The sequence below is a fragment of the Megascapheus bottae genome, chromosome 20, assembly GCF_031878675.1.
Source record: "Megascapheus bottae isolate mThoBot1 chromosome 20, mThoBot2.hap1, whole genome shotgun sequence".
In the NCBI taxonomy this organism is placed as follows: Eukaryota; Metazoa; Chordata; class Mammalia; order Rodentia; family Geomyidae; genus Megascapheus; species Megascapheus bottae.
In genome coordinates this window covers 34,173,237-34,199,195 of record NC_143528.1, presented here as the reverse complement: position 1 = coordinate 34,199,195, position 25,959 = coordinate 34,173,237, and the positions used below count along the sequence as shown (strand labels likewise).

The 25,959-nt window shown below is 40.5% G+C and overlaps 1 protein-coding gene across 1 annotated transcript; it reads right to left on the bottom strand.

The window, feature by feature from the left end:
• Positions 1 to 1,029: 1,029 nt before the first annotated feature.
• On the bottom strand, positions 1,030 to 25,959 carry Atp6v1b2 (ATPase H+ transporting V1 subunit B2). Its single transcript, XM_090354268.1, has 14 exons — positions 25,783 to 25,959; positions 18,017 to 18,072; positions 12,486 to 12,584; positions 11,803 to 11,896; positions 11,604 to 11,681; positions 10,797 to 10,936; positions 10,397 to 10,498; positions 9,588 to 9,685; positions 9,043 to 9,166; positions 7,141 to 7,291; positions 6,364 to 6,446; positions 4,954 to 5,058; positions 4,139 to 4,268; positions 1,030 to 2,345 (listed from the first exon to the last, which is right to left on the bottom strand). Exons 1-14 carry the CDS (start codon positions 25,916 to 25,918, stop codon positions 2,206 to 2,208), a joined length of 1,536 nt encoding a protein of 511 aa, XP_090210394.1. The 5' UTR covers positions 25,919 to 25,959; the 3' UTR covers positions 1,030 to 2,205.

Below are 25,959 nucleotides of genomic sequence, written 5' to 3'. Positions count from 1 at the left end.
AAAACAGACAATGCTGACCCCAGAATCGTCTACCACCCACTCCTGCTGAAAAGGAACACCTCGGGGAAGTAGTTATGGCAGTGGTCTCCAGGATTTTTTTTTTTACTTTCATGATATCTCACCCACTGAAATGACAGTCAGAAGCAAGCAATAAATGTTTACTGACTCCTTTAGTTGGCCTGACCTGTGAAGACACTGTCTTCTCTAACTGGGCTTCTGAAGAGGTCACTTAAATGGTATCAAAGGGCTTGCCAAGATGTTTCCACTAAGAAATAAGAAACAAGATAGCAGGAGTGCTACTTACCTGCACAAGCCCAGTGTTAGTAAATGTCTAATGAAAGTGGTCTCCTTAGTGCTACTGTGGCCCAGGATGCACTCCAGGACTTACACACAACATCTCTAAGCTTTAAGTGACTCCTTTTACGCTCTCCATAAAGCACACTTGGTTTTTGGTTTTGTTGAGTGGTGCTAGAGTTTGAAGGCTGGGTCTGCAGGCCCTCTATCACTTGAGCCAAGCCCTACTCCAGAGCTGCTGGTGTTAAATATGCTGGGCCTGCTGTTAGTGCTGGAACCACAACAGGAACTTGAGTCTTCCTTGCTTTTGTCACAGTGACCTTTTCTCTCTACCACTTCAGAAATGCCTGGAAAGGGGAAGAGGGGAAGGCAGCCCCCAGATGGCACAATTTTGTGTTTCAATCCAGCAGTTTGTGTTCAGGCAAGCAGCTGAGATTTTATTTGAAGCAATCTGACTTGCTTCATTATGTATTAAATCTTCTGTTTGTTACTCTCCTTCTTCACTTGCTCCTGAGTATGTTTTAAATTAAGAATGCCAGAAATATTCTCAACAATGACAACTCTCAAGTGTGGGTCAAACTCCAGTTTGCCCCAAGAGCCAGAGTGGAAAGACTGGAATGAGCAGCCTGAAAACACAGTACCACCAGGCTAGCCCACAGACTGCCTCATACAGCCACCACCAAGAAGAGGCGCATTTGCTTGCTATTATTGTTTTTCTCATTAGAAGATACAGAGTCACTTTAGGTAACATCCATTTAATTTAACATTTATTTTCATTTATATTCAGATGTCACAGTTTCTACATTAAAATATAATCATGCTGACTCCCCGCCCCCCCATCCCCTCAGAGAAAAAGGGGAAGAACATTACACAGCTGGAAAGATGGAATGCACAGAGTAGGGAAGTTACTACTGTACCCACGGAAGCACAACCGCACACCGGAGCTCAGGGTCACAGCACGAAGAGCAGGAATGCATGAAATGCTGTTGCTTGTGCCACAAGATCATCCTGAAGAGAACTGGGTTGGAAAGCTGGACTGAGCAGGGGTTTTCCTGAAGCTGCTACGAATCGAATTAAAAATAGCCATGAACCTTAGGGCTCTTTCCTGCCCACTGTGCCCCACATCTGGTAAGCACTGTAAAAGAATCAGAACACAGGATGGAAAAATGCTGTCTTCCTTCTTTTAATTGCACCCAACTCTTTTCAAGCCATAATTCTACTAGTGATTTCAATTCTGTGATTTCCCGGACTGGACACCAGGATCAATGGCCCAGATGAGTGCCAGCTGTGCAAAGCCCCATGATTCTGTGGTACTCAAGGCCAAAAGGATGCTGCACAGGTACTGAGAGAAAAAGAAACTCCTTTCGTTACACAGGAGACAGCAAGCACACAGCGAAATCCATTTCTTGGGGAAAGCAGAGCCACAGGCATAGCAATACCCCAAAGAAACAAATGCCCAGGAAAGACCTTGGTTCTTCTGAAAGAGGACTTCTTCCAGACCAGATCTTGCCCCTAAATTCAAGAACAAGGCATTTTAACTTCACGATAATGATACTCTCGAGGGGGCTGACAGGTAAGGTCTGGGTAACCCAAACGACAAGGACATTATTACGCAGCTAACTATACCACTATGTACAAAAATACATACATCAAGAAAAAAAACTCCAGCTCCATCCCTGCAGCTACTTTCAACAAAGCACTGAAGATCAGGGTCTCTGAACAGGGAGATTTTAAAGTCTGTAGCAGTTTAAAACATTGCAACACTGGCACAATACGTTACCTATTCTTCATGTTTAATTACAGGGCAACAGGTAAACTCCCACATTGAGGTGGGGACGGAGGAGTGCAAAAGGAATCAGGAAAACAGACCCAGTACGTCACAAGAGGCCACACACGCCACAGCAGCAACAGCTAGTGCTTTGCGGAATCTCGAGGGTAAAACTCGCTCAAGGTGCTTTGAGGGATTCTCTTTAGCATTTCCTTGGGGAAGATTCGGAGCAGCTGCCAGCCAATGTCCAAAGTCTCAAAGACAGTGCGGTTTTCATAAGGACCTTGAAAAATTGAGAAGAAATGAGTGGCAAACAGGAGCACAAAACATAGTGAAGAAAATGTGGGGGAGGACTCTCAGAACTGGAGGACACTAATGTGGACGTGAGGGCGCTAAGCATTACAGAGGACCAGAGAGAAAGGAGAAGTCTAGCAACCTCGATCTCTCCCTCTCCCCCCACCCTCTCTGTGTGTGTGTGTGTGTGTGTGTGTGTGTGTGTGTGTGTGTGTGTGTGTGTGTGTGTGTGTGTTGGACTTTGATACTGGAATAGCATCCCTGAATAATCAAAGTGACTGGGGTTTCATCAGAGATTAGGCAGAAATGCAGTCTCCCTAGAATATAGGGCTCACAAAGAGAAAGGCTCGACTTGAGGAAGACTAGTCTGAACAGTCAAGAAACCTTAAGTGCTGCTTAAGCACACGAGCACACCACAAAGCCACTCTTCTTCCAAAGTTGTTTAGACAGAGTCTCATTCTATAGCCTGGGCCTTAAACTCATAATCTTCTTGCCCCAGCCTTCACACTCCCCCGCCCAAGTGCTCGGGATTATAGGTGTGAACCTGGCTGCTATTATTTTTAATAGTAGAATCATTCTCATTCCCCAAATAAATCTTATTCTTCAAACAAGGAATGAAGAGTGGCTGGATGAGAGAGGGGGGGAGGGAGGAGAGAAAGAAAGAGGAGAGAGGAAAGGGCAGAGAGAGGAGAGAAGAGGGGAGAGGGGGAGAGGGGGAGAGAGAGGAAAAAGGGAAAGTCTTTTTTTTTTTTTAAAGATCTGAGCTTCTGCATTAAAAACAAAACAAAAACTCCAACAGGGCTAAGGTCATATAACTCAGTGATTAGCACATGCCTAGCCTGTATGAGGGTCTGGGTGCAACCCGGCACGGCCTCCTCGAACCAGTCATGTGTTCTTTAGGGATTTCAATATGAATGATGTATTATATAGGTAGCAAAGTGCACAAAACCTAAGCACACCATTTAAGACATTACCTCAAAGTAACAGATTTACTGTAACAGTCAGGAATGGAGAATTTCTAACACTAGCAGAGGTGACAGAAGACAGACCAGCAGAAAGCCAGAAAACGCATACGAAGGAGTGCATAGCAGGCTTTAAAACAGAGGGCCAATGAATAGATTAGGCCAGCATGTGTGGCCAGGGAGGATGGGGCAAAGCTTTGGTTTGGAACCTGCAGACACCATGGTCAGAAACCAAGCTTCATCACCACTGGAGCTCCCACATTCACAGCTCCTGCACTGCCTCTGACCTATTGAACCAGCATCGGTATCTTAACAAGATTCCCACAGGATCAAAAGCAAACCAAAGTTTGAGAAATACTGACTGAAAATACTGGATTAGGAAAACAACATCAGTGGAAAGTAAGTCAATGCCGGTCATGTGTGTATGCTGGAGGAGGGGAAGCACAAAAAGGGAAGCTCTTTAGAATAGTAGCAAGAAAAAAGCAAGAAGATTGAGAAAAGGAGATGCACAGAGATGAATCAAGAAATTCCCAGGTGCTCAAAGCCAAAGGAGATCCCTGTCTGGCAACATCCAGAGCGAGGATTAGAAATGTCACAAAGCAAGGCGTCTTTAAGAGCAGCCACTGGACAGTCAAGTTAGCATCGTAGGTGTTTACAAGGACAGGGGAAGGAGCCAGAAAGAAAAGACTTGGTAGGTGATCAGAGGCATTTCCCTTATCAGAGGGAAAATTTTCATAGACATCAATACAGTCTGGGGAAGGAGAGTTTCAAAACCACATGAGGTTTTTTTATGCTTGCAAGAAAGCAATCATCATCTTACCCTGAGAAATAAAGTTTCTCTCAAACTTCTGCAGAAATTCCAAGTAAAGAAGATCATCTGAGGTAAGGGCTTCTTCTCCCACTACAGCTTTCATGGCTTGTACATCTTTGCCAATAGCGTAGCATGCATACTGAAAGGAGACAGATAAGCTTTATAAATTGAGATCTGTCATACATAAATGTTCTGCTTGCAAGAGAGCACAGAGACTATACAAAGACAATGCACAAAGCTCAAGGGAAAATAGCAAAAGGACTTCACTATGAAATACTCATCCTCAAAGAGGCCTTCAGGCACGCAATCCCAAGATTTACTAATGCTACAAAAGCATGCCTGCTTCAGAACATTAATGAGCTTACAGATCATTGAGCACCTACAACACGGAACTGTAGACAAATCATGAAGAAATGTAGCATTGTGGTACACCAGGTCTATTACTACTTCTTAGGTCAAAAGTATTTTTGTAATGTACAATCTTGTATGACTCAGGAAATCAAAGACTTCATAGACCATTCAGAACACTGTCTTTCAGTGTTCCTTAATATAAAGTTTTAAAACAAGAAAAGATATTATAGCATCCTTTCAGGAACAGCACTGGTACTTATTTTTTAATAAAAAAAAGATTACTTTTATAGCATTAAGGCATGGGTGGTTTTATTAGTGGTTTTATTCCTTGGCTGCTACAGTTTAAATGAAATCCTGCATATCAATCAGTCCTCTGTTGAAGTTTGACTTGGCTGGGATGAGAGGGAAGAGGACAAGAAGTAGGAAGCAGGCATCTACTAAACATCACTTTCTGGAGCATACTGCATACATACCAGCTGGTTAGACACATCAGCGTGGTCCTTTCTGGTCATTCCCTCTCCAATAGCAGATTTCATTAACCGTGAGAGCGAGGGCAGCACATTAATAGGTGGGTAAATCTTGAGTAAAACAGGAAAAAATACATACACATATATGTATGTACGTACACACACACACACACACTTAAGAAAAAACAAAATCCTTACTAGTAGTAACTACACATTTACAATATTCTATTCACCCTTGAATATGTTTCCTACGTGTCTTCTACTATCTTCTTTGGGGGGAAATGGTAACAAGAATTTATAGCAGAATATACATTTCTAGCATCTCTAAAACAAGACTATTTTGAAGGAGTACATATTTTCAACATCTGCCTCAAAGAATCATATATTAAGTAAGCTTAACTACAGCGCCTAAAAGCTGAACTTTGCAAATAAGTATCTGTCACAGAACCATCCAAACTATATTTAAATCACAATAAAGGGGTCAATGCTAATGCTGGTACTTTATCCACATTAGATTATGAATAGAGAAATATATATATTTTTTTGCCAGTCCTTGAACTCAGGGCTTGAGTACTGTCCTTTGTCTTTTTCAAGGCTAGTGCTCTGTCACTTGAGCCACAGCACCACTCCTGGCTTTTGTACGTATGTGGTACCAAGGAATCAAACCCGCGTCTTTGTACATGCTAGGCAAGCACTCTACCACTAGGTCAAACTCCCAGCCCAAGAAATGATAATTTTATAGTCATATTAAAAAATTCAAGCTTAATTACTTTAAAAAAATTTTGGTAATAGATATTCCCTTCTTGAATACTTGTTTGTTAAACACGTCATTTGAAATATGATGTAAAAATCAATGTTAACAAATTCTTTAATTAAAATTGTTTTTTGGTAGTACTGGGTTTGAATTTAGAGCCACAAGCTTACTGGCACTGCACCTCTTGAGCCACATCTCCAGCCATATGTTTGGGTGTTTCATGAATTCTTCCTCTTGGGCTAGCCATGAATTGCTCCTTCTGCTCTCTGCCTCACAGGTACTTGGGACTACAGATTTGAGTCACCAATGGCACAGCTCAGTTATGGTTTCTTTCTACTGGCATTGTGGTTTATACTTAGGGTCTCCTATTTGCTCAGCTGGTGTTTTACTCCTTAGCCACTCCTCCTACCTGACCTTTTGCTGGTTATTTGGGAGATAAGAGTTTCACAGACAGACTTGTCTATACAGGCTACCTTTGAACTGTAATCCTCTAGATCTCAGCCTCCTGAGTACCCAGGATTACAAGCATGAGGCATTTGCACTGACCTCAACTTGATGCTTTCTAAACAAAAGGTTTATCAAGAGCAAAATGTCCATTACCACAGAGTAATGCCAAGGAACGAAGGGACTCAGCAAGCCTCAGCACTGCTCAAGTACAATACCTGTCTGTTGTGCAGCTGTCTGTCCACATAGATCTGTCCTTCAGTAATATACCCTGTCAGGTCAGGGATGGGGTGAGTGATATCTGCAAGGGAAGACATAGGGCATTAGACATGTAATCTGACCACCTAAAATCACCAACCCCACAGGAAGTCAGGCTGTGTTGTTAATTATAGCATTTTAGAGAAGAGCTACACAGAATAAATCATCTGTGCTGAAAACCTCCCACACCTGTGCTATCTAATGTGGCAGCCAAGAGTCATAGAAAGGTATGGAACACTGGAAATAAAAAGCTTCATCTCTAATTGTATTTAACATGAACTTAAATACAGACAAATGCACCTAGTGGCTCCCATGTTAGGCTATCAACTTTGCTCCAGCAATTCAGACACGGGCTGGCACTACAAGGTAAATGAAAATTTTTATTTAGGTACAAATAAGGCATTAATGCAAAAATCTGGTATTGGGAGTTAGGCTAGAAAGCAGTGTCTGGGTGTTGTCCCTTGGCTTTATCATCTCCACTGATGGCTTTTTGATTATTAATTAGCGATGGTAATCTCCTAAAACTTTCCTACCTAGGCTAGAGTCAAAGTGGACATCTTAGCATTCTGAAGAGCTAGGATTATAGATGTGAGCCACTGGTGCCTGTCTAAGCAAACTCTTAAGAGGATAAGCTCCTAAGGGAATTTCAGTTGAAAAGGGTAATGAGTCTTCTGTTCTAGAATTATATCCTTGCAATGATTAGGCCTACTATATAATCCAAGCACCAAATACTTAACCATCATTGGGCATGGTGAGAATGGGGATCTGAGTGATAGAGCCATTTCTCCCTTCCACTCGGCCAGCTCGTTCATATATTGTGGCTAAATCTGTATACATGTAGCCTGGGAAACCTCGTCGACCGGGCACCTCTTCCCTGGCTGCTGAAACCTGACAGTAAGCCAAGAAGAAAAATACCATGAGCCAGAATAAAATAAACATTCCATTAGAATATGCCTTTAAACTGTACATCCTTAAATTATATTGCTATAATGTAAATTTTGAAATACCCTGCTAGAAACAAATTCAGTTGCAATTTTATAAATCAAAGGAAGTGAATTGTTTTTCTGCCAGTACTGGGGCTTGAACTCAGGGCCTGGGCACTGTTCTTGGGTTTTCTCAAGGCTAGCACTCTACCATTTGAGCCACAGCACCACTTCCAGTCTTTTCTATATATGTAGTACAGAGGAATTGAACCCAAGGCTTCGTGTATGTTAGGGCAAGCATTCTACCACTAAGGTATACTCCTGGCCCCCAAATCAGATTTCTCTTAAGATTTACTTCATAATGTAAAACCAGCCTTTTTAAAAATCTAAACTCACCTGGGAAAAGTCATTAGGAAACATACATGGTGAGTTGACTGTTGCATTTTTACGTACATTATTTAATCTAATCTTTCCAATAACTCAGCAAGGAGGGTTATAATCCCAAATTGATATGGGTCTGATAGTTTCTCAAGATCACATTGTTAGTAGTCTAAATCACAGCACAAAGAAGAGGAGTCAGAATGCAATGGCAGAGAGGTGTACACATTAACCCGCAATCATCAGGAACCCTGAAGCATTGCTAAGTGCCACATTTAGGAGTGCACCAACAGGTACCAATGACGACAGAGAACGTGAGAAGCAGAAATTTCCATGGCAGTCTAGTAGAGTAATTTTTATGCCTGTTGAACCTAATAGTAAGAAACTCTGGGCTCATAAGTTGTTTTACTTTGCACTAGTAGTTCATTTTTGTTATATTTCAAAGAAGTCTGGGTCTGTTACAGCTAGAGAAATGACCTAGTCCCTCACACAGTCAGATCGTAACACAGTAGAACAGAGGGAAACAAGATACTTACAACCTTTGAGATCTACTTTTTATTCTTGCAGTTCTAAAGACTGGACTTTAGCTAGATGTTTAAATATCGGACTTTACAGAAGTCTTTTCTTCTTTCTACATACTTAATAACTTAGTAAGAATGTCAAAAACCTATTGTAGAACACATACCGTGAAACTTCTGGGTGATGTGAATCCTAGTTCTGTTTCTAAATACATAGAGTTTCATGAAGGAAAATGTCCCAAAGACAGTGCTGCCAGACTCTTTAAATACTACTGCTACTAAAAGGAGATTCTGAAAAGTATGAAAAACTGTTTCAGTGTGACAGGTAGAACTTTCTGGAAAGTGAAGGAAGAGCTTGCAGCATTTACTTTCTTTTGCTACCAGTTTTTAATCCATGGGGAGTACAACAGTGTGATAAGCAGGCTGGTGATTATAATCCATCCTCTAACCACCAAGATGACAGAGTTTTACTGTCCTTTTTGTGTGGGGGGTGGGGTTGGGTGGTAGGTGAACAGTTCTGGGGCTTAAACTCGGGGCCTGAGCACTGCCTTGGGCTTTCTCAAAGCTAGCACCACTTCTGGCTTTTTTCTGAGTATGTGGTACTAAGGAATCGAACCTGGGTCCTCACGAATGGTAGGCAAGCATTCTTTCACTAGGCCAAACTCCTGGCCCCTGTCCTTTTTTAAAATAATACATTCTACTACGAGCAATAAGCTTAACAACGTGACGAAAGAAATTGGAACTTTACAGAGTTAAGACAGCCCTGAAAATTAACCCATTGTTTGTTTAAGGACAAATAAATGGAAAAGAAAAAATTCACCTCTCGAAGTGCTTCAGCGTAAGAACTCATGTCTGTGAGAATAACCAGTACATGTTTCTCACATTGGTAGGCCAGAAACTCAGCTGTGGTCAGAGCCAGGCGAGGAGTGATAATCCGCTCAATACTGAAAGACAAAGCAGTTCTAGGTCACTTAAACCAAAAAACCAAAAAACAATTCTGGAATTCAAATCCAGTATCTCTTTATCCCTAGGCCAATGGGCTTTTATGATTAACACTTTACCATCCATAATTTCTGGGTGGTAGTATTGTTTCCTTAACAAAAACAAAACTAATACTTCCTTTGGGTATGGGTGCCAGTTGAACTCAGGACCTGGGTGCTGTGCCTGAGTCTTTTCTGCCCAAGACTAACACAACCACTTGAAACCACAGTTCCACTATGTCTTTCCTGGTTAACTGGAGATGGGCTGACTTTGAACTGCGATCCTCAGATCTCAGCCTCCTGAGTAGCTGGGACTACAGGTTGTAAGCAACCAGTGGCCAGGTTGTTTTTGACTGGATGAACAGAAAGAACTCTACATACTTACGTTGGGTCATTAGCCAGGTTCAAAAAGAGGCAGACATTATCCATTGAGCCATTTTCTTCAAAGTCAGATTTGAAGAACCGAGCAGTTTCCATGTTTACCTAAAGAACAGTATATCATCAGTGTTAGGAAAAGAAAAGTTCTCAACATTTTCTTTTTTTTTTTTTTTTGCCAGTCCTGGGCTTGAGCTCAGGGCCTGAGCACTGTCCTTGGACTTTCTCAAGGCTAGAGCTCTACCACTTGAGCCTCAGCACCACTTCTGGCTTTTTTCTATGTATGTGGTACCGAGGAATCGAACCCGGGTCTTCATGCATGCTAGGCAAGCACTTTAACCACTAGGCCAAACTCCCGGCCCCAGTTCTCAACATTTTCAAATAGAAAAATGTCAAGCTATGGATCTAAATTGTTCCCTCTCTTAATATTTGAAGAACCCATAAACTTTTCATAAAAGTTAACAGAATAAGGTACTTTAGGCATGAAGAATACTCCCGTTTATTTTTTTTCTATTGTGCTACTGCAAATGCCTGAACACAGGCCATCCACTTCAGGCTTTCTGCATGTTAACTGGAGACAAGAATTTCTAGAGATAAGAATATCTATTTTTGAACCTTGATCCTCAGATTGGGTTTGGATTGTATGTGTGAGCCATCAGTATGATTCTCAAAGTTTTTGTGAAATGCTAAATATTTAAGTCTTAGTTTGGCCAAAAATCGGGAGACAAAGTCAAAGTTTACTATACTGATCTAATAGCAAAACAATATTGTAATGTGTGTAATTACACACAATTTTATAAACAGAAAGCCTATACTTACACCCATGGCAGCAAATACAATTGCAAAATTTTCCTCGCTGTAATCCAGTACATCCTTGGATTTCTTTACCAAACCTGCCTGGCGACAGATTTGAGCTGCAATCTGGTAAGAACAGAAAGAACTTAGTTGAAAACTAAAAAATTCTGTAACAAAGTAATGTATCTTAAATTTCCAAAAGCTACAATTAATAAACTGGAGAGTCTGAGGACTCAATAAAACTATTTGCAATATTTACAAAGACACATACGTATAAGCAGTGAGATAGCAATGAATGAATAAAGACTCAATGCCACTGGATTACATGACAACAGCACAGGGTATTTATCCGGTTTCTCAATAACAGATATATTTAGAAATTCTTCCCTGCTAAAATTTTTACAGCAAATACCCTAGTGCTTACCTCGTTGTGTGGTAACCCGGCAGCAGAGAAGATTGGGATTTTCTGCCCCCTGGCAATACTGTTCATGCCATCGATGGCAGAAATGCCAGTCTGAATCATCTCCTCTGGATAGATACGACACTGAGGATTGATTGGCTGGCCTAAGAGAAAACTTAAATATCAGTACGTACATCATGAATGGAGCCACAAACTCATCCAGTTAAAAGACAGGGGCTGGGAATGTGGCTTAGTGGTAGAGTGCTTGCCTAGTATGCATGAAGCCCTAGGTTTGATTCTTCAGTACCACATAAACAGAAAAAGCTGGAAGTAGTGCTATGGCTCAAGTGGTAGAGTGCTAGCCTTGAGCACAAAGAGGCTCAGGACAAAGCTAGGCCCTGAGTTCAAGACCCAGGACTGGTAAAAAAAAAAAAAGATAAAGCATAAGAATATTAGAATTGCATAAAGTATTTCTATTTTAAAAGTTAAATTTTGAAACTTGAAATAGTTTTTTCCTTTAGACTCACAATATATTCAGTAGTAGAACCCAAGGTGTTGAAATACATGAAGGGTATAAGAAAATAAGAAAGAAGTCCTAATTTCTAAGCTAGATTTTACCATAAACATCTGAATCTGATCTAGTAATATTTTACAGTATTTCAAGAAACTGCATAGAAATTTCTAGAAAATGTCTAAGAAAAATTAATTTATTATAAAACGATATAATTTATTATCCAGGGAGAACACTGCTTTTCTACTTAAAACAACAAGACAAAAATCATACTGTATCTGGCAAAACTACCAGATCGGGACTCCATCCCATGTCCCTACCCATGATGTCAAGGAAGTCTTCAGCCAGCACCACAGGGCCTCTGTCGATGGGTTTTCCCGATCCATTGAACACACGACCTGCAGACATGACAACACAGTACAGAGGAGACCCTCAGGTTCAACATTATTTTTTTAGAATTTATAGAAATCTTTCAAAATAAAACATCTCTGCCCAGAAGGAATAATACTGTCCACTTACCGAGCATATCCTCAGACACTGGAGTTCGGAGAATATCCCCAGTAAACTCACAGGATGTTTTTTTGGCATCTATACCAGAAGTACCTTCAAATACCTATCAAGAAAGACAATCAGAAAGGTAAAAGATTTACTATACAGACCAAGGACTCTGCTTGCAAATCAAACGCCACAGCAAAGAATGCTGCTTACGTTTATAGAGGAGTTTTGAACGAAAAAATGGAAATGAAAGAGCAAAAGGATGAAATGAAGGCATAGCTCAAATGGTAAAGTGTTCAGGCCTTGTGCCTGAACTCAGATACTTGGCCCTGAGTTCAACTCCAGTGTCAGGAAGAAAAGAAGGAAGGAAGGAAGAGAGGGGGAAAAGAAGGAGGGAGGGAAGGAAGGAGGGAGGGAAAAAAGGAGAAGCAAACCTACAGAACTTTAAGTGGCCCTATACAATTTAAAGTATTTACTTTTTGGCCATTTACAGAAATTCTGCCAACTCCTGCTCTTAGTGAACATCATATTTGAGAAAACTATTCTCATGGTCTGATAACATTATAAACTAGGAACTTCAAGAGATAACTTTACAGGTATCACTTATCAGTGAATTCTGCTTTCCATTTCTCTCCTTTGATGTGACTCTCTATGTGTTTCCAATTAGGAAAGAGCTAAACTGGCCAAGCTGTGAATGTGACACTTACCTGAACTACTGCTTTGGAACCGCTGACTTCTAGAACTTGCCCGCTTCTCTTTGTGCCATCTGGTAATGTCAAGTGAACAATTTCAGCATATCTGGGAAACTAAGAAGGAAAAAACAAAGGATCAATCACCAACTTTTTTAAAGCTCCCAAGCAACTGTCTATGCCACCTGGAATGGCCGCTGTGTGCCGTTGTGTGGCATGCAATCCTCCCAACCTCCCGGCGATGCACATTAGGCAGTTACCCTGGCCTTTGGAGGCTGAGTCTTTAAAGACACACATCCCTGACACAGGTACTGGTCGGCACAGCACATAGTAGAGAGAGAAAGGTCTTCGATTTGTGAAAACATAGCAGTTAAATGTATTTCCTTCTCTCCATGGTCAGGTTTTTAATGTTTGAGACTATAGAAACTGATGTATACCTCCTAGGCTAGTACTTGTATGTGCTTTATATAAGAAAAGGATATTAATAAACTATTATCACAGTAAAATAATGTTCAACGTCTCTCAATCTAGTTCTCACTATATATGGATCTTCCTCTTAACTCATTTAAGAATAGATGTCTCCAAAAATACACACGTTTATTTACTTACATGTGATATAATAAATATGCATACTTTTGTAACTTGCTTAACATAATATATTCATATTGACATTAAGTTTTGAAAACAATCTTCTGTAATGTAGGAAATATGTTGAACTATTGCACACCAGCTATTTTCAGATCTATGGATTCTGAAATGTTAAAAATGGAAATGGCCAGGTGTGGGGACTTATTCCTACAATCCTAGCCCTTGGAGATGGAGGCATAATGACCATGAGTTCCAGGTCAACTGAGTGCACAATGTCCCCCAAATAAAGCAAAAAATGTGAATAAATGAAATGGGGTAGCAATTAGATAGTTTAATAAGACCTAATGGCCATATTCCATTACACTCAGTTGCTCAACCAATGAAATACTGGTCCACATTTCTAACGCCTAAGTAATGGTCTAACGCACTCTTGCATGTGCTTCCTCATGCACATTGAGGATCTGCATACAGGCTGTACCCGCTTTTTGCCTAATTAGTTTGCAAAAATACTGCTACATTAAGTTATAATCTCCCTATCTATATTAACAAGTATCTTCTTTCCTTCTATTTTTGACAATCCTGTATTTTCTTCTTCATTTCTAAGCATTTTATAGTCAGGATGTTAATCGTCTACTAGTTTTTTACTAACCCTTTAATTTTGTTCATGGTTTCTTATATTACACATACATTTTTAAGCTTCCTATGTAAGAACTTAACTGCTGCCCTTCATGGCTTATACCTTTTGAATCTTGCTTAGGAAAACACTCTATTTGAAGTCATAAAGCTTTCTTTTAATAGGTTTATGTTTAGTATAAGCCCTTAGTTCATCTGGACTTGGAGGGGGGGCTTACTTTATTTTTTGTTATTATTTTTCACAGGAGAAACGAACACTGATAACAATATTTGAATATTACAAAGTGTCTCCCATTGCCTCATATCAAGCTTACCAAGTCAAAACCTCATCTGTGGTGGGCACAGTGGCTTAGGCCTATAATCTGAGCACTGGAGAGGCTGAGTCATCTTTATCTGAAAGAAGGCAGATGCTTTGGTGCTTTTAATTCTGTCTCATTGAGGGGCATATCCCTGCAGTTTAATCCTCATCCCTCCACCCTAAATGGAGTGTACTCATTCATTAAAAGTAAGTGGAACCTCCAATAGTTTGACATCTTCTATAAGGCCTTTCCACAAAGTTTTATAGCTTCTTGCAAATAGTTATGCCTGCAAACAGACCACAGCTGATTTCTGTCATCTGACCTAGATGCACTGTCCCGAACCATGACTTCTAATAGTTTGCTAGTGAATGACCTAGTTTCAGTGCAACTGTATCAAGAAATAATGACAGTGTTCCAACTTCCTTTACTCTTATTTTCTAAAGGAAATTGCTAAGTTGCAAATACATAGATAAACAGTAACAGTGACAAGACATTCTCAACTTGCGCTGACTGGAGTAGTAAAACAAGAAATATGGATGTGGTCAATAAGCCCTGGCCAGAGCACCAAAAACCCTTGTAGTTTCCTCATAGGAGCAGAAAGATGAAAGTCTTCCACTATGGATAATGAACGGAACTTATGTGGAGACAAAAAGCCTATACACTAACATATTAGAAGTACCGAGAATAACAGCAGGAAGAAAACAGGAGTTGCTTTCACTGATTTAAACAATATCAAGTAGGTTGTGGTGGATATCTGTTCCTTTTTTTAGTGCAATGAACAACTTTATCATATACTTGTTTGAGAAGACCATAAGCTCTTTCTGGTTTCATTCAGGAAAGTGCTAAATTATATTGGTAGATTTTCAAAAATGAAATCATCTGTATTATTGGGATAAACACTCCTTGTAGCCATAACTTGACTTAAATTTTTAAACAGGTATTTTGCTAATGTCTAACACAGGAGTGTATTTCACTAAGAATGAAGGAAACAGCTGGCTACCAGCGGCTCATGCATGTGACTCTACTCAGGAGGCTGATATTTATTTGAGGATCAGGATTCAAAGCCAGCCTGGGCTGCAGAGTCTGTTACACCATCACCAATACACTGCGCCAAAAAGTTGGAAATGAGATGCAGCTTGACTAGCAAAATGCTAGCCTTGAGCAAAAAGAGCTTAGGCTCTGAGTTCAAGCCCAAGTACTGGCACAAAAAAAAAAAGAAAGATAATGCTATGGACATGGTAATGGAAATATAAACATAACCATATAGATATAAAAACATATGACTCTATAGACATGTTTTATTTCATAAATTAATATGTTTTTATGATGTACAAACCCTTAGCCTAATTTTGATTAAGTTCTAAAAACTAAGTCCCAGTGATTGTATATAGATTTCCTTCTTGAACACTTGTCTGTTAAACTTGTCATTTGAAATATGATGTAAACATCAATGTTAATAAATTGTTTAATAAAAATAGTATTAAAAAAAGAAAGAAAAAGAAAAGAAAGAGAAAAGAACTTAAGAATACTTGCTAATAAAGGAGAACAGCTCTATTTTCCTGTTCTACTATTATCCATTGGTTTACAATCCGACACAGGTAACCTCATGTAGACAGCTGGAAAGCAGCTGTTCATGGTCCACTCAGACAGAATTCCCACAGAATTTCTCTCTCCCTTCATAATATATGCATGGTTTAAATTAAAACAAAATCCCCAAACAACCCCCCCCCCTACATCTTATGGTATAAAATGATGTTTTTGTAACATAAATGCAATAGCTTTTCCTAACCTAGACTTTACCACAAAATAACATTCAAGGAAACTTTTTAGCTCTCCTAAAATTACTTCCTCAGAGACATTTTCTGTATCTTTCCTGTTACTGACTTCTACATCATCCTAAGCTGCCCTTTGGAAGAATTTATATATGCCTTTCTATTATACTCGCTCCACTAGGGAAGGGCATATTCAATGTTCACCACTATATTTTCTGTGAAGGATTCAAAGATACAACAAAGATGAATTCAAAATTTTGTTATAACACACTACTCTATGAAGACATTAATATTTTAAAACATGAGCCAAAATTTTATTTAGCAAAGGAAACAGCAAATAAGAAATACAGGATAAAGAAACAAGCCTGGTGTGCTGATGGCTCACGCCTATAATCTTTGCTACTCAGGAGGCTAGGAACTGATAACTGTGGGTCAGCCTAGGCAAGAAAATCCCCAAGACTCTTTTCTCCAACTGACCACCACAAAGTGAGAGCTGATGGAGGAAGTGGAGCTATGGGCCAAGGTAGTAGAGTGCTAGCTTTGAACAAAAGTGCTCAGGGACAGTGGCAGGGCCAATTTCAAGCTCTACAACTGACAAAAGAAAAAAAAAGAAACAAAGCTTTCAAATGTTTTTCTCAAAAAAAAAAAAGTGGGGTTGGAGATTTGCTCAGTGGTAGAAAAACCAGGGCCTAGTAAGCATGAGGCTTTCAGGTTCAATACCCAGCACCAAAAATAAAATGATAAAAATGTAAAATAAGCAAAAATATAGACTATTCTTTCACAAAATATTAACAAGGCCTAAATCTTGTAAAACATGAGTGCAAACATGGAGGCACTGGTCAATCTGCAGATTGTATGAAAATGTGGTAGGAGGCACATTTGCTAGGTGTTGTCTCAAGATTATTGTGCAAAGGTTCCCATCATATATAAAAATATTTGTGAAAAATTTTATTCTGCGGATTTAATTTAGGGCCTTGTATTCCCATTCTGCTTTCTGACCCTGAGTTGACTTTGTAACACTTAAGCCATTATCTCTACCTGTGGCTTTTTGCTGGTTAATTGGAGGTAAATCTCCTGGCTTTGTCTTTGAGGGCTGGCTCTGAACCATGATTCCCAGATCTCAACTTATTAAACAGCTAGGATTATAAATACCAGCCACCAGTGCCTGCTGTTCTTTCTTTTCAGAAATGTTTCTCAACTTGTTTGTGGTTGGGTGGGTGAGTGGAACTTGCTAACGATAAATTTGTCATTAAATTCTGCCACTATATAGCAACTATATAGAATCACTATTCTAGAGTGTATGTGTGTGTGCGTGTATTATATTTAGCAGTACTGGAGTTTGTGTTCAGGGCTTTGTGCTTGTGAGGCAAATTCTAACAATATTTTGATCACAGAGCCTAGACAGGAAGCTTAGTCAAGATATCTAATTATAATTATTTATTCCTCCCATTCTCAGATAAGTGTTTATAATTACGTATAGACAAAAAATCATGTTAGATAAAGATCGGTACACAAATTAAATGCAAACTCTGCTTTAGGGTTTTAGTTATTATTGAGGTAATAGGTTTCTGTTTGTTATTTGAACACCAATGCCAGGCTTGCAAAGATAAAGGTAAAAACACTTTCTTACTCAAGAGTTTAACATTTAATAAGAAATAAGAGAAGCACTACAAAAAGAACTAGGACATATGGCACACTACAACCAAGAACAAAAGCTATCATATAGCCGGGCACCGGTGGCTCACGCCTATAATCCTAGCTACTCAGGAGGCTGAGATCTGAAGATCTCAGTTCAAAGCCATTCTGGGCACAAAAGTCCATGAGACTCTTATCTCTAATTAACCACCAGAAAACTGGAAGTAATGCTATAGCTCAAGTAGCCTTGAGCTGAAGAGCTCAGGGACAGTGCCCAGGCCCAGAATTCAAGCCCCATGACCAAAAACAAAACCTATCATATATATTATATAATATTATACAAATTGTAAAACACTAACAACAGTATTGCTGTTTTCCTTCCTAATAAACATTAAATAGGATTTATTTTTCTTCCAGTATTTCCAATGAGGGACTAAAAAGCCACAACTACAACTATTAGTGCCAGAATTCAGTTTTCTGACTTTTGGTTTCAAATTCTTTTTGACACTCAGACCAAAGAATAGCTTACGATTCTCAACAAAAAGTTCAAGTGCATAAACAGGTCTTAATGCCACATTTTAAAGTACATCAACAATCAGACTATATTCAGCAGAGGTATTACCTTCACATGATCTAAGATCACTAGTGGACCATTCACTCCTGATACTGTCTTGTATGCTGGAAGAAACAAGAAAAGTCAGCTTTAGTGAAATACATAAAAGCCTATATTACACCTCTCTGGTAGCACCCAAACACCTCTCTGCTTGCCCTTTTATCACAATATGCAACACTCAAATGGCTCCACAAATTTTCAATGAATTTGTAAAATATGGCTGTTTCTGAACAAATTTTAGAAGCCATCTCCAATCAAAAACATTGCAAACCCTACTAGAACTAAATCATTTTCTCAGAATCAAGAAACAAAAACAAAGCAGAGAGGCCACCTGCCTTTAGAAGTTCAGTTTCAAAATAAAGTAGCAGGCAGCATAGCTTAAGCAGTAAAATGTTAGTCTAGCACAGAAGTCCTGAGTTCAATCCCCAATACCATCGAGAGAGAGAAAGGAGGAGGGGGGGTTGGGAAGGATAGAGGGAAAGAGAGAAGAGAAAGAGGGAGTAAGCAAGGGAGAGAGGGAGGGAGGGAGGGAGGGAGGGAGGAAGAGAGAGGGAGAGAGGAAAAGAAAGGGTGGGGGGAGAGATAAGCCACTTATAGACATCCAGTTGTCATGTGATGGTGAGAGGACTTCAACTGGATGAGATAAGGATTCTACCCACAGCATTCAGAGCATTCCTGGAGGCAAAGCAAAACCGGAATGACAGTTCCTTGTCTTGGAAAGGAAAGGAAGAACTTTGCAGAAGAGATGGCACTTGACTAAGTAGATGAGGAAAGGTAAGGGACTGCTTAACAAGTTTAAGCAGAAGAGAGAAAACTCACAACAGGCACCAGGAAGCTGGCCTGTAGGGTTATGGGAGAGGAGTTTGTTTAGGAAGGGTACATAAGGGAACAATGGATTAGCTGCTGTAAGCTCAGCTCAGGCTGAAGAGCAAGCATGGCTAGATTGAGGCCAACCTGGACAAAACAGTGAAACTCTATTTCAAAAAGGTAGGCGTGTGTGTGTGTGTGTGTGTGTGTGTTGGGGGTGTGTGTTGGGGGGTAATCACATGTTACCATCAGGTTCAAGAGAGTGCTATCAGGTACTATATAAAGTTGCCTAACCAGCCAATTTCTAGATTATTCTCTTTCATTTAAAAAAAAGGAAGAGGAATCATCCATTCTGGCAAATATAATGGTCATTAGGTGTAACAAATAACACACACTCACACACAACCATTAAAAAAAGAAAAACCTCAATTTTGTAATCAGAACAGCTAAAGAACACAAGATAAATTTTTGAAGCAAATGTACTACAAATCAAACAATTTTTATGAAACTGTTAAAGAGATTAGGAGTCTTTCACTTGCTTGATTTCTTTTGAAGCCTTCTAATGAACTTGGACAGACATACCAGCACAAATATGAACTATCAAGAATGAGGAAACCATTTAAGAACCAGTCTGTCTACCCAAGGGCCTTCAGATTTTAAAATGACAATTTTTCCAACCCAAGGCCAGGAAGCAAGCAAATACTCTGGTACAAACACAAGCTGAAAGGTAAGCTACTTACACAGATGGTAATATAAAATATCAAAATTTCTCCTTAAGGTGTGGTACATTTAAAATTTTTGTGACATACTATCAGGAAAACTCTGAAATAATCTAATACTGCTTTAAAAATCTACCACTCTAAACTTGTAAAAATTTAATTATTCTATTCAAAAAGACTCCAAATCTAGATCTGGGCACCAGCTGCTCACACCTGTAATCTTAGCTCATCAAGAGGCTGACATCTTGAGGATCATGGTTCAAAGCCAGCCTGGGGAGGAAAGGCTGTGAGACGTTTATTTCCAATTCCCTATCAAAAAAGCCAAAAGTGGAGCTGTATCTCAAGTAGCAGAACAATAGCCTTGGGCAGTTCCCAGGCCCGGAGTTCAAGTCCCAGGACTGGCAGAAAAGCAAATAATCAAACAGAAAAAAGACTCCTAACATTCTGTTTGCAATGACTTTCTAAAAAGTTGCATGTGGAAATACAAAGTGAGCTACACTAGAAATAAGTAAACTTAAAATTCTTAAAATAACACAAGACTTTCAAACTTTTACTTAACTAATGAGAGAAATAATTTAGCTTTAAGATTTACAAGAAAACCACATCATTAAAATCCCTCAAATTCTGATAATTAACTTATTCAACAAGACAGTACCTCCTTTGAATTCTAATCTCTACAACAATTATGCCTCAGAATCTCATGCTTAAAACTGAAATTCATTCCAAACTACAAAGTTTTGCCAGTCACAAGCAAAAAGCATGACCAAGAAAAAGAAACAATTAGTCATGGCTGTTCTTGGAAACAGTGAATGGAGTGAGCTTCTACTGTAGAAGACAAGTTTCCATTTCATTAAGAGACTGTATATAGCCTTTTTAAAGCCAGTAAATAAACCTCGTATGTTCAACTGACTATACATCAATGCTACCAAGACACCTGCAATGAGCATTTATCAGGAACTTTCATCACACCTATGAGTTAGCTATTATTAGTATGTTTTAGGAGAATAAATTATTCTTTGAAAAACAAAGTATTCTTCCCAAGGATCACCCAATCTTTAATTCTACCGCAGCTAACATTCTAAAACCAAATTTGTTTCTAGTACTGTTTCTTCGTATTTTTATGGTAGAGTATACACTACCACTTATTTGCAAAATATGTAGCAGTACAACCCAAAATGATTTCATGAACCTGTAATTGTAGGTAGTAAAAATGATACATTTTTACTATGTAATAAACTGTACAGTATTTCCCTGTGCCTACATTTTGTCATCACTTCAAAACCACCTGTCTACCGTGGACTCATAGCTACTACAAGAGTTCAAGCAGAGGATGAGTATGGGATGGAGCTGGTGCTCTTTCCCCTTACTGGCAATCAAGAGAAACATCAGTAGACTACTCCTGCTACAAATCAGAAGTGATTCTGGCTTATATTAAGCTGCCATATTAAAAAAAAAACAAACCAATAAATTTTATAACCCAAACCCAGTGAAAATACTGCCAAAGTTTCTATTTGAAGAGTATACCATGCTTTTACAAAGGTGGGGCACCTGCTTTTATTCTCACAGAATGCTGAGGAAAGCAAGGCTAAAAGAACCTCACAGCACATTTAAGGAAAGCCTCAAGAAGTCTATTACCAAACAGAGGTTAGGCTTGCTAAGGGTTTTGTTTTCCTTTTCTTTAATTACAAAGTAGCAGGTGCTCCTCTAGGACTGACTCATTCTATGACATTTGGACCCTTATTCACAGTGTGATTTTAAAACGCAGTGATCACAGTTCCTAGCATTATGGACTTTAAAATACAAACCACAGCTCCTTCCATGGTAATGAAACATTAAAGAAAACAGTATCATACTTCTTTTACCATGGTAAAAACAAAACAACAACAAAAACCAGTATCACAACTACCTTTTATTCCTCAACAATATTTACCCGGCACCCCTCACCATAATCATAACAGTTTCAAACAGAGGCATCAGTTCAGAGCATAAGGTATCAGGTAAGAATATGGCCGTCAAAGACATTAAGTTGGGCTGGGAGTTTGGCCTATTGGTAGAGTGCTTGCCTAGCATGCACGAAGACCAGGGTTCAGTACCACATATATAGAAAAAAGCCAGAAGTGGTGCTGAGGCTCAAGTGGTAGAGCTCTAGCCTTGAGAAACTCCAAGGACAGTGCTCAAGCCCTGAGCTCATCAAGCCCAGGACTGGCCAAAAAAAAAAAAAAAAAAAAGACATTAAGTTGTTCTGCAAAACCCATTCTCAAATTACTCTATCAAAACCACTCTCCTGAAAAATCTCATAGGCACTAGAGTACATAGGTGGTGTGTAGAGGGTCATATTACTGACATCATAGAAGATATACGCTTCCATCACATATTCAACACATTTCACAACCAGTCACATCTTTGATTCTTAACCACAAAGCAAGCAGTATTTATGTAATATATATGAATATTTATAATTTTTAGACATCATGTAAGTCCCCTCTCCCAAGTCTCTTAATTCAAAGAATCCCTAGAGTAAAATATATCTAAATATTTTAAATATATAATATGTAAATATAAAGTAAGACTGGAAAAAAATGTAAGACTTGAGTATATATTTTGTCAGATGACATCCTCTCCTCCTGCAAAGTAGGAGACTGGAGATAGTGCAACACTAACACCCTTACAGATTGTGACATATTCAAAGGAAAGAGCTGACAGCCATTGCACAATAAGTCCCAGTCCTTTAGGCTCCACCTTAACAGGAAAACAAAAACTCAGAAAGCATTTATCTTCTATTGTGCAAGAGGAGCAGAGGCCTCACTTCTAGCAGTGGGCACCTGAGGGATTTTTTTCTTGAGCAAAAAAACAAAACAAAAAGCAGATTTATTTTTTTTCTCTACTTTACGATGTTAAAAATCACATTGGGGTGGAGGGCTAGGAACGTGGCCAGGTGGTACAGTGCCTGCTAGCATGCACAAAGCTCTGGGTTCAATTCCTTGATATCACATACACAGAAAAAGCCAGAAGTAGGCTGGGAGCTTGACCTAATGGTAGAGTGCTTGCCTAGCATGCACAAAGACCTGGGTTCAATTCCTTGATATCACATACATAGAAAAAGCCAGAAGTGGTACTGAGGCTCAAGTGGTAGAGCTCTAGCCTCGAGAAAGTCCAAGAACAGTGGTCATGCCCTGAGCTCAGGACAGGCAAAAATAAAAAAATTAAGAAAAAAAAAAAAGAAGAAAAAGCCAGAAGTGTCGCTGTGGCTCAGGCAGTAGAGTATTTTTGAGAAAGCCCAATAACAGTGCCCAAGCCCTGAGTTCAAGCCCCAGGACCAGCAAAAACAAAAACAACACAAAACACATGGCAGGACCAGAAGCATGCCGAGTGGTACAGTGCTTGCTTAATTAATATGCATAAAGCCCTGGCTTTGGTTAGTATCACATACACAGAAAAAGCCAGAAGTGGTGCTATGGCTCAAGTAGTAGAGCACTAGCCTTGAGAAAGCAGCCAAAGAACAGTACCCAGAACTGCTCACCTGGGTCTCAGGACAAATGGCAATAATCAAACTCAAAATATTTAGCACTCATAGGGTCTGTGGTTTATGGATCTTGGATCAAAATTTAAAAGAAAAGCAAATCTTTCTCTGTGATTTTAGAAACTAAATAAAACCCTTCAAGATTACTTACTACAAGCGTGACTCTTACTTTCATTTCTTTTTAACAGCCCTAAACTCAAGTTGTTTTTAAGATCTAACTTGTAATTGCTGGCATTACTTTATTCCTTAATTCAAAAGCACACCTTCAGTAACAATGACTATGTATTACCTTGTATCAACATTTATTTTAAAAAATTGAGATGTTATTGAGAAGCATTTAAATCTATTGTATAAAAATATAGCAAAATAGGAAGTGGCGCTGTGGCTCAAGTGGTTGAGCACTAAACTCGAGCTGAAGAGCTCGGGGACAGTGCTCGGGCCCCGAGTTCAAGCCCCATGACTGACAGAAAAGAAAAATAGGAAAACAACGTTCATGTAGTTAAGGTGTTGGCTTACATAAGATATCTCATAATGCATTTTGAGAATAATTCCTAGAAGGGGAATTCAATTCGGTCATATATTGTAGCTCTCCACTTTCATTCCATTCATAAGAAACTACATATTCAAAACTATTAGAACAAGGGGTTTCAAGCATGTTATCCAAGAATTATAAGCTATTTGTGAGGCACAGGGACACAGAAAGAACCACCACCTTAAACACTATAATTTTTTAATGTCAGTAGAAATCTCACTGGAGGCTTCAGTCACTTGCTAAGCTATACATGGCCTTGGGAAAACCATGCTCATCCCTTACCACTTTAATCATGGTAACCACGATTTAAACACAAATATTTCAGCTGGTAGTTGACAATGAAAGGAGGACTGCATGGAAACTGACGACTGGACCCTGACTTTCTTTCTTTTTTTTTAAATGAGAATATTTTTTATTAAAGAATTTCTTAACATTGATTTTTATATCATATTTTAAATGTCATGTTTAACAAACAAGTATTCAGGAAGGGAATCTCTATATACAATCACTGGCACTTAATTTAGAACATAATTAAAGTTAAGCTGAGGGTTGTATCTGACTACCTTTTTCTTTCTTTTTTTTTTAATTTTTTATTTTATTTTATTTTTGCCAGTCCTGGGCTTGAGCTCAGGGCCTGAGCACTGTCCTTGGACTTTCTCAAGGCTAGAGCTCTACCACTTGAGCCTCAGCACCACTTCCGGCTTTTTTCCATGTACGTGGTACGGAGGAATCGAACCCGGGTCTTCGTGCATGCTAGGCAAGCACTTTAACCACTAGGCCAAACTCCCGGCCCCCTGACTACCTTTTTCTACAGGCAACATCACTGCAGAAAAAACGCATTTGCCCAAAGATCACAAATGCAGTTCAGAAAAGAAAAAAGAACATTTCTAATCTTTAGGGGTGAACTTGCTGTAAGAACGCAAGAACTGCCCATTTCTAGGACATCATGTGAGACCCCCCTTTCTCAATTCTAAGAATCCCCAGCGTAAAAAAAAAAAAAAACCGCACATCTCAGCAATTCACAAGCGCCAATGTTTTCCTACTTCCTAGCACTGCAGTGCCAGTCACATGACCCAGTGACAGATCAGAAAGGGATTAGTCAAGCTGGAGAGCGCCCCACTAAACCCTTCATCTGAAATTCTTTTAACCCCAGAGCCACCCACGGGCAGACAGGCTAGCAATTAACCAGTGCAGACGTAGTGTACGTAGAGACACCTGGGGAAACACCAGGTCCTGTGCCGATTCTTTTTGTTTGTTTGTTTGTTTCTTGTTTTGTTTTTTTTTTAAGTCTTATTTCCAGGGCCCATCCCCAGTCAGTTCCTCCGGGAAGCTGTCAAAAGGGGGTGGGGGGGAGGATGCGAACACGACTATCACCTCCGGTTAAGGAAGAAGAACCATTTCTGGTTGCTGGGCTGCTGAGCTGCTGGGTTAAACCTGGTAGGTTCAAGGCCATGTGACAATCACAATATGATGATGAGGATCACACAGGCTTCCCCCCACCCCCCCCCCCCCAAAGAAACCTTACGGCCACGACTCTGGTTAACTGGTTCAGTAGATGAAGACGAGCAACTGGGGAGGGGAAGGGAAGGGGTAGGAGCAGCACAAAAAAAAAAAAAAGAAGAGGAAGAAGCAGCCTGGATGTGTCAGCTCCTGCTCCTCTAAGAAAAAAAAAAACCAAAGCAGACCAAGCCCTGCCCCGCTGCCGGCTCCGGGCGCTGCCGCCGCCGCCGCGGTTCCCGGCGCCTTCGCCTCCTCACCTGGAAGGTGAGAGCGCGGGGCTGGGGGCCGGGCCCGGTACCGCTCAGCGCTCCGGCTCTCGGGTGTCCGCCCCCCCCCCCCCCCCCCCCGGCAGGCCCGACCACGTCAGCCAAGTCTCCTCAGTCCACCCCGGGCCGGGAGCCGGCCGCCGGGCCCCCGGGGTGTCCTGAGGGCGCGGTGGGGGCGAGGCGACGAGAGGGGGCGCCGGGCCCGGGCGGGCGGAGGGGAAGGGGGGGGAAGCCCACCGGCCCGGGGCAAAGTTCCCGGCTGTCGCCCCGGGGCCACCGGCGTCACGGAAATCTCCCGTGGAGACCCGCAGCGACGCGGGGGCCGGAGGGAAAAACGAATCCCACCCCTTTCCTCCCCGCCGCCGCGGGCCGAGCAGGTGAGAAGGCAGCCCCGGGGCTGGATGGGGACCTCCGGCGAGCTTGGTACTCACTGAGGCGAGGCTGGGAGAGGTAGTTCCGGCTGGCTGCCAGCACCTGCTCCCGAGCTCCCGCCGCCGACCCAGTGTTGGACACCGGGAGCTCGGGTGCGGCCCCGTTCACGATCCCCCGCATCGCCCGCAGCGCCATCTTGTCTCCTCCGTCTCCACTGGCCCGGCCGTCGCGCCGCG

Excerpts from the sequence above, each read along its gene's own strand:
- Atp6v1b2 (XM_090354268.1), bottom strand. The coding sequence starts at position 25,918 with ATGGCGCTGCGGGCGATGCGGGGGATCGTGAACGGGGCCGCACCCGAG. Across the intron at positions 11,682-11,802 it reads AGTGTCTGAGGATATGCTCG|GTCGTGTGTTCAATGGATCG; the intron begins GTAAGTGGACAG and ends TCATGTCTGCAG. Across the intron at positions 2,346-4,138 it reads GAGAAACTTTATTTCTCAGG|GTCCTTATGAAAACCGCACT; the intron begins GTAAGATGATGA and ends CAATTTTTCAAG.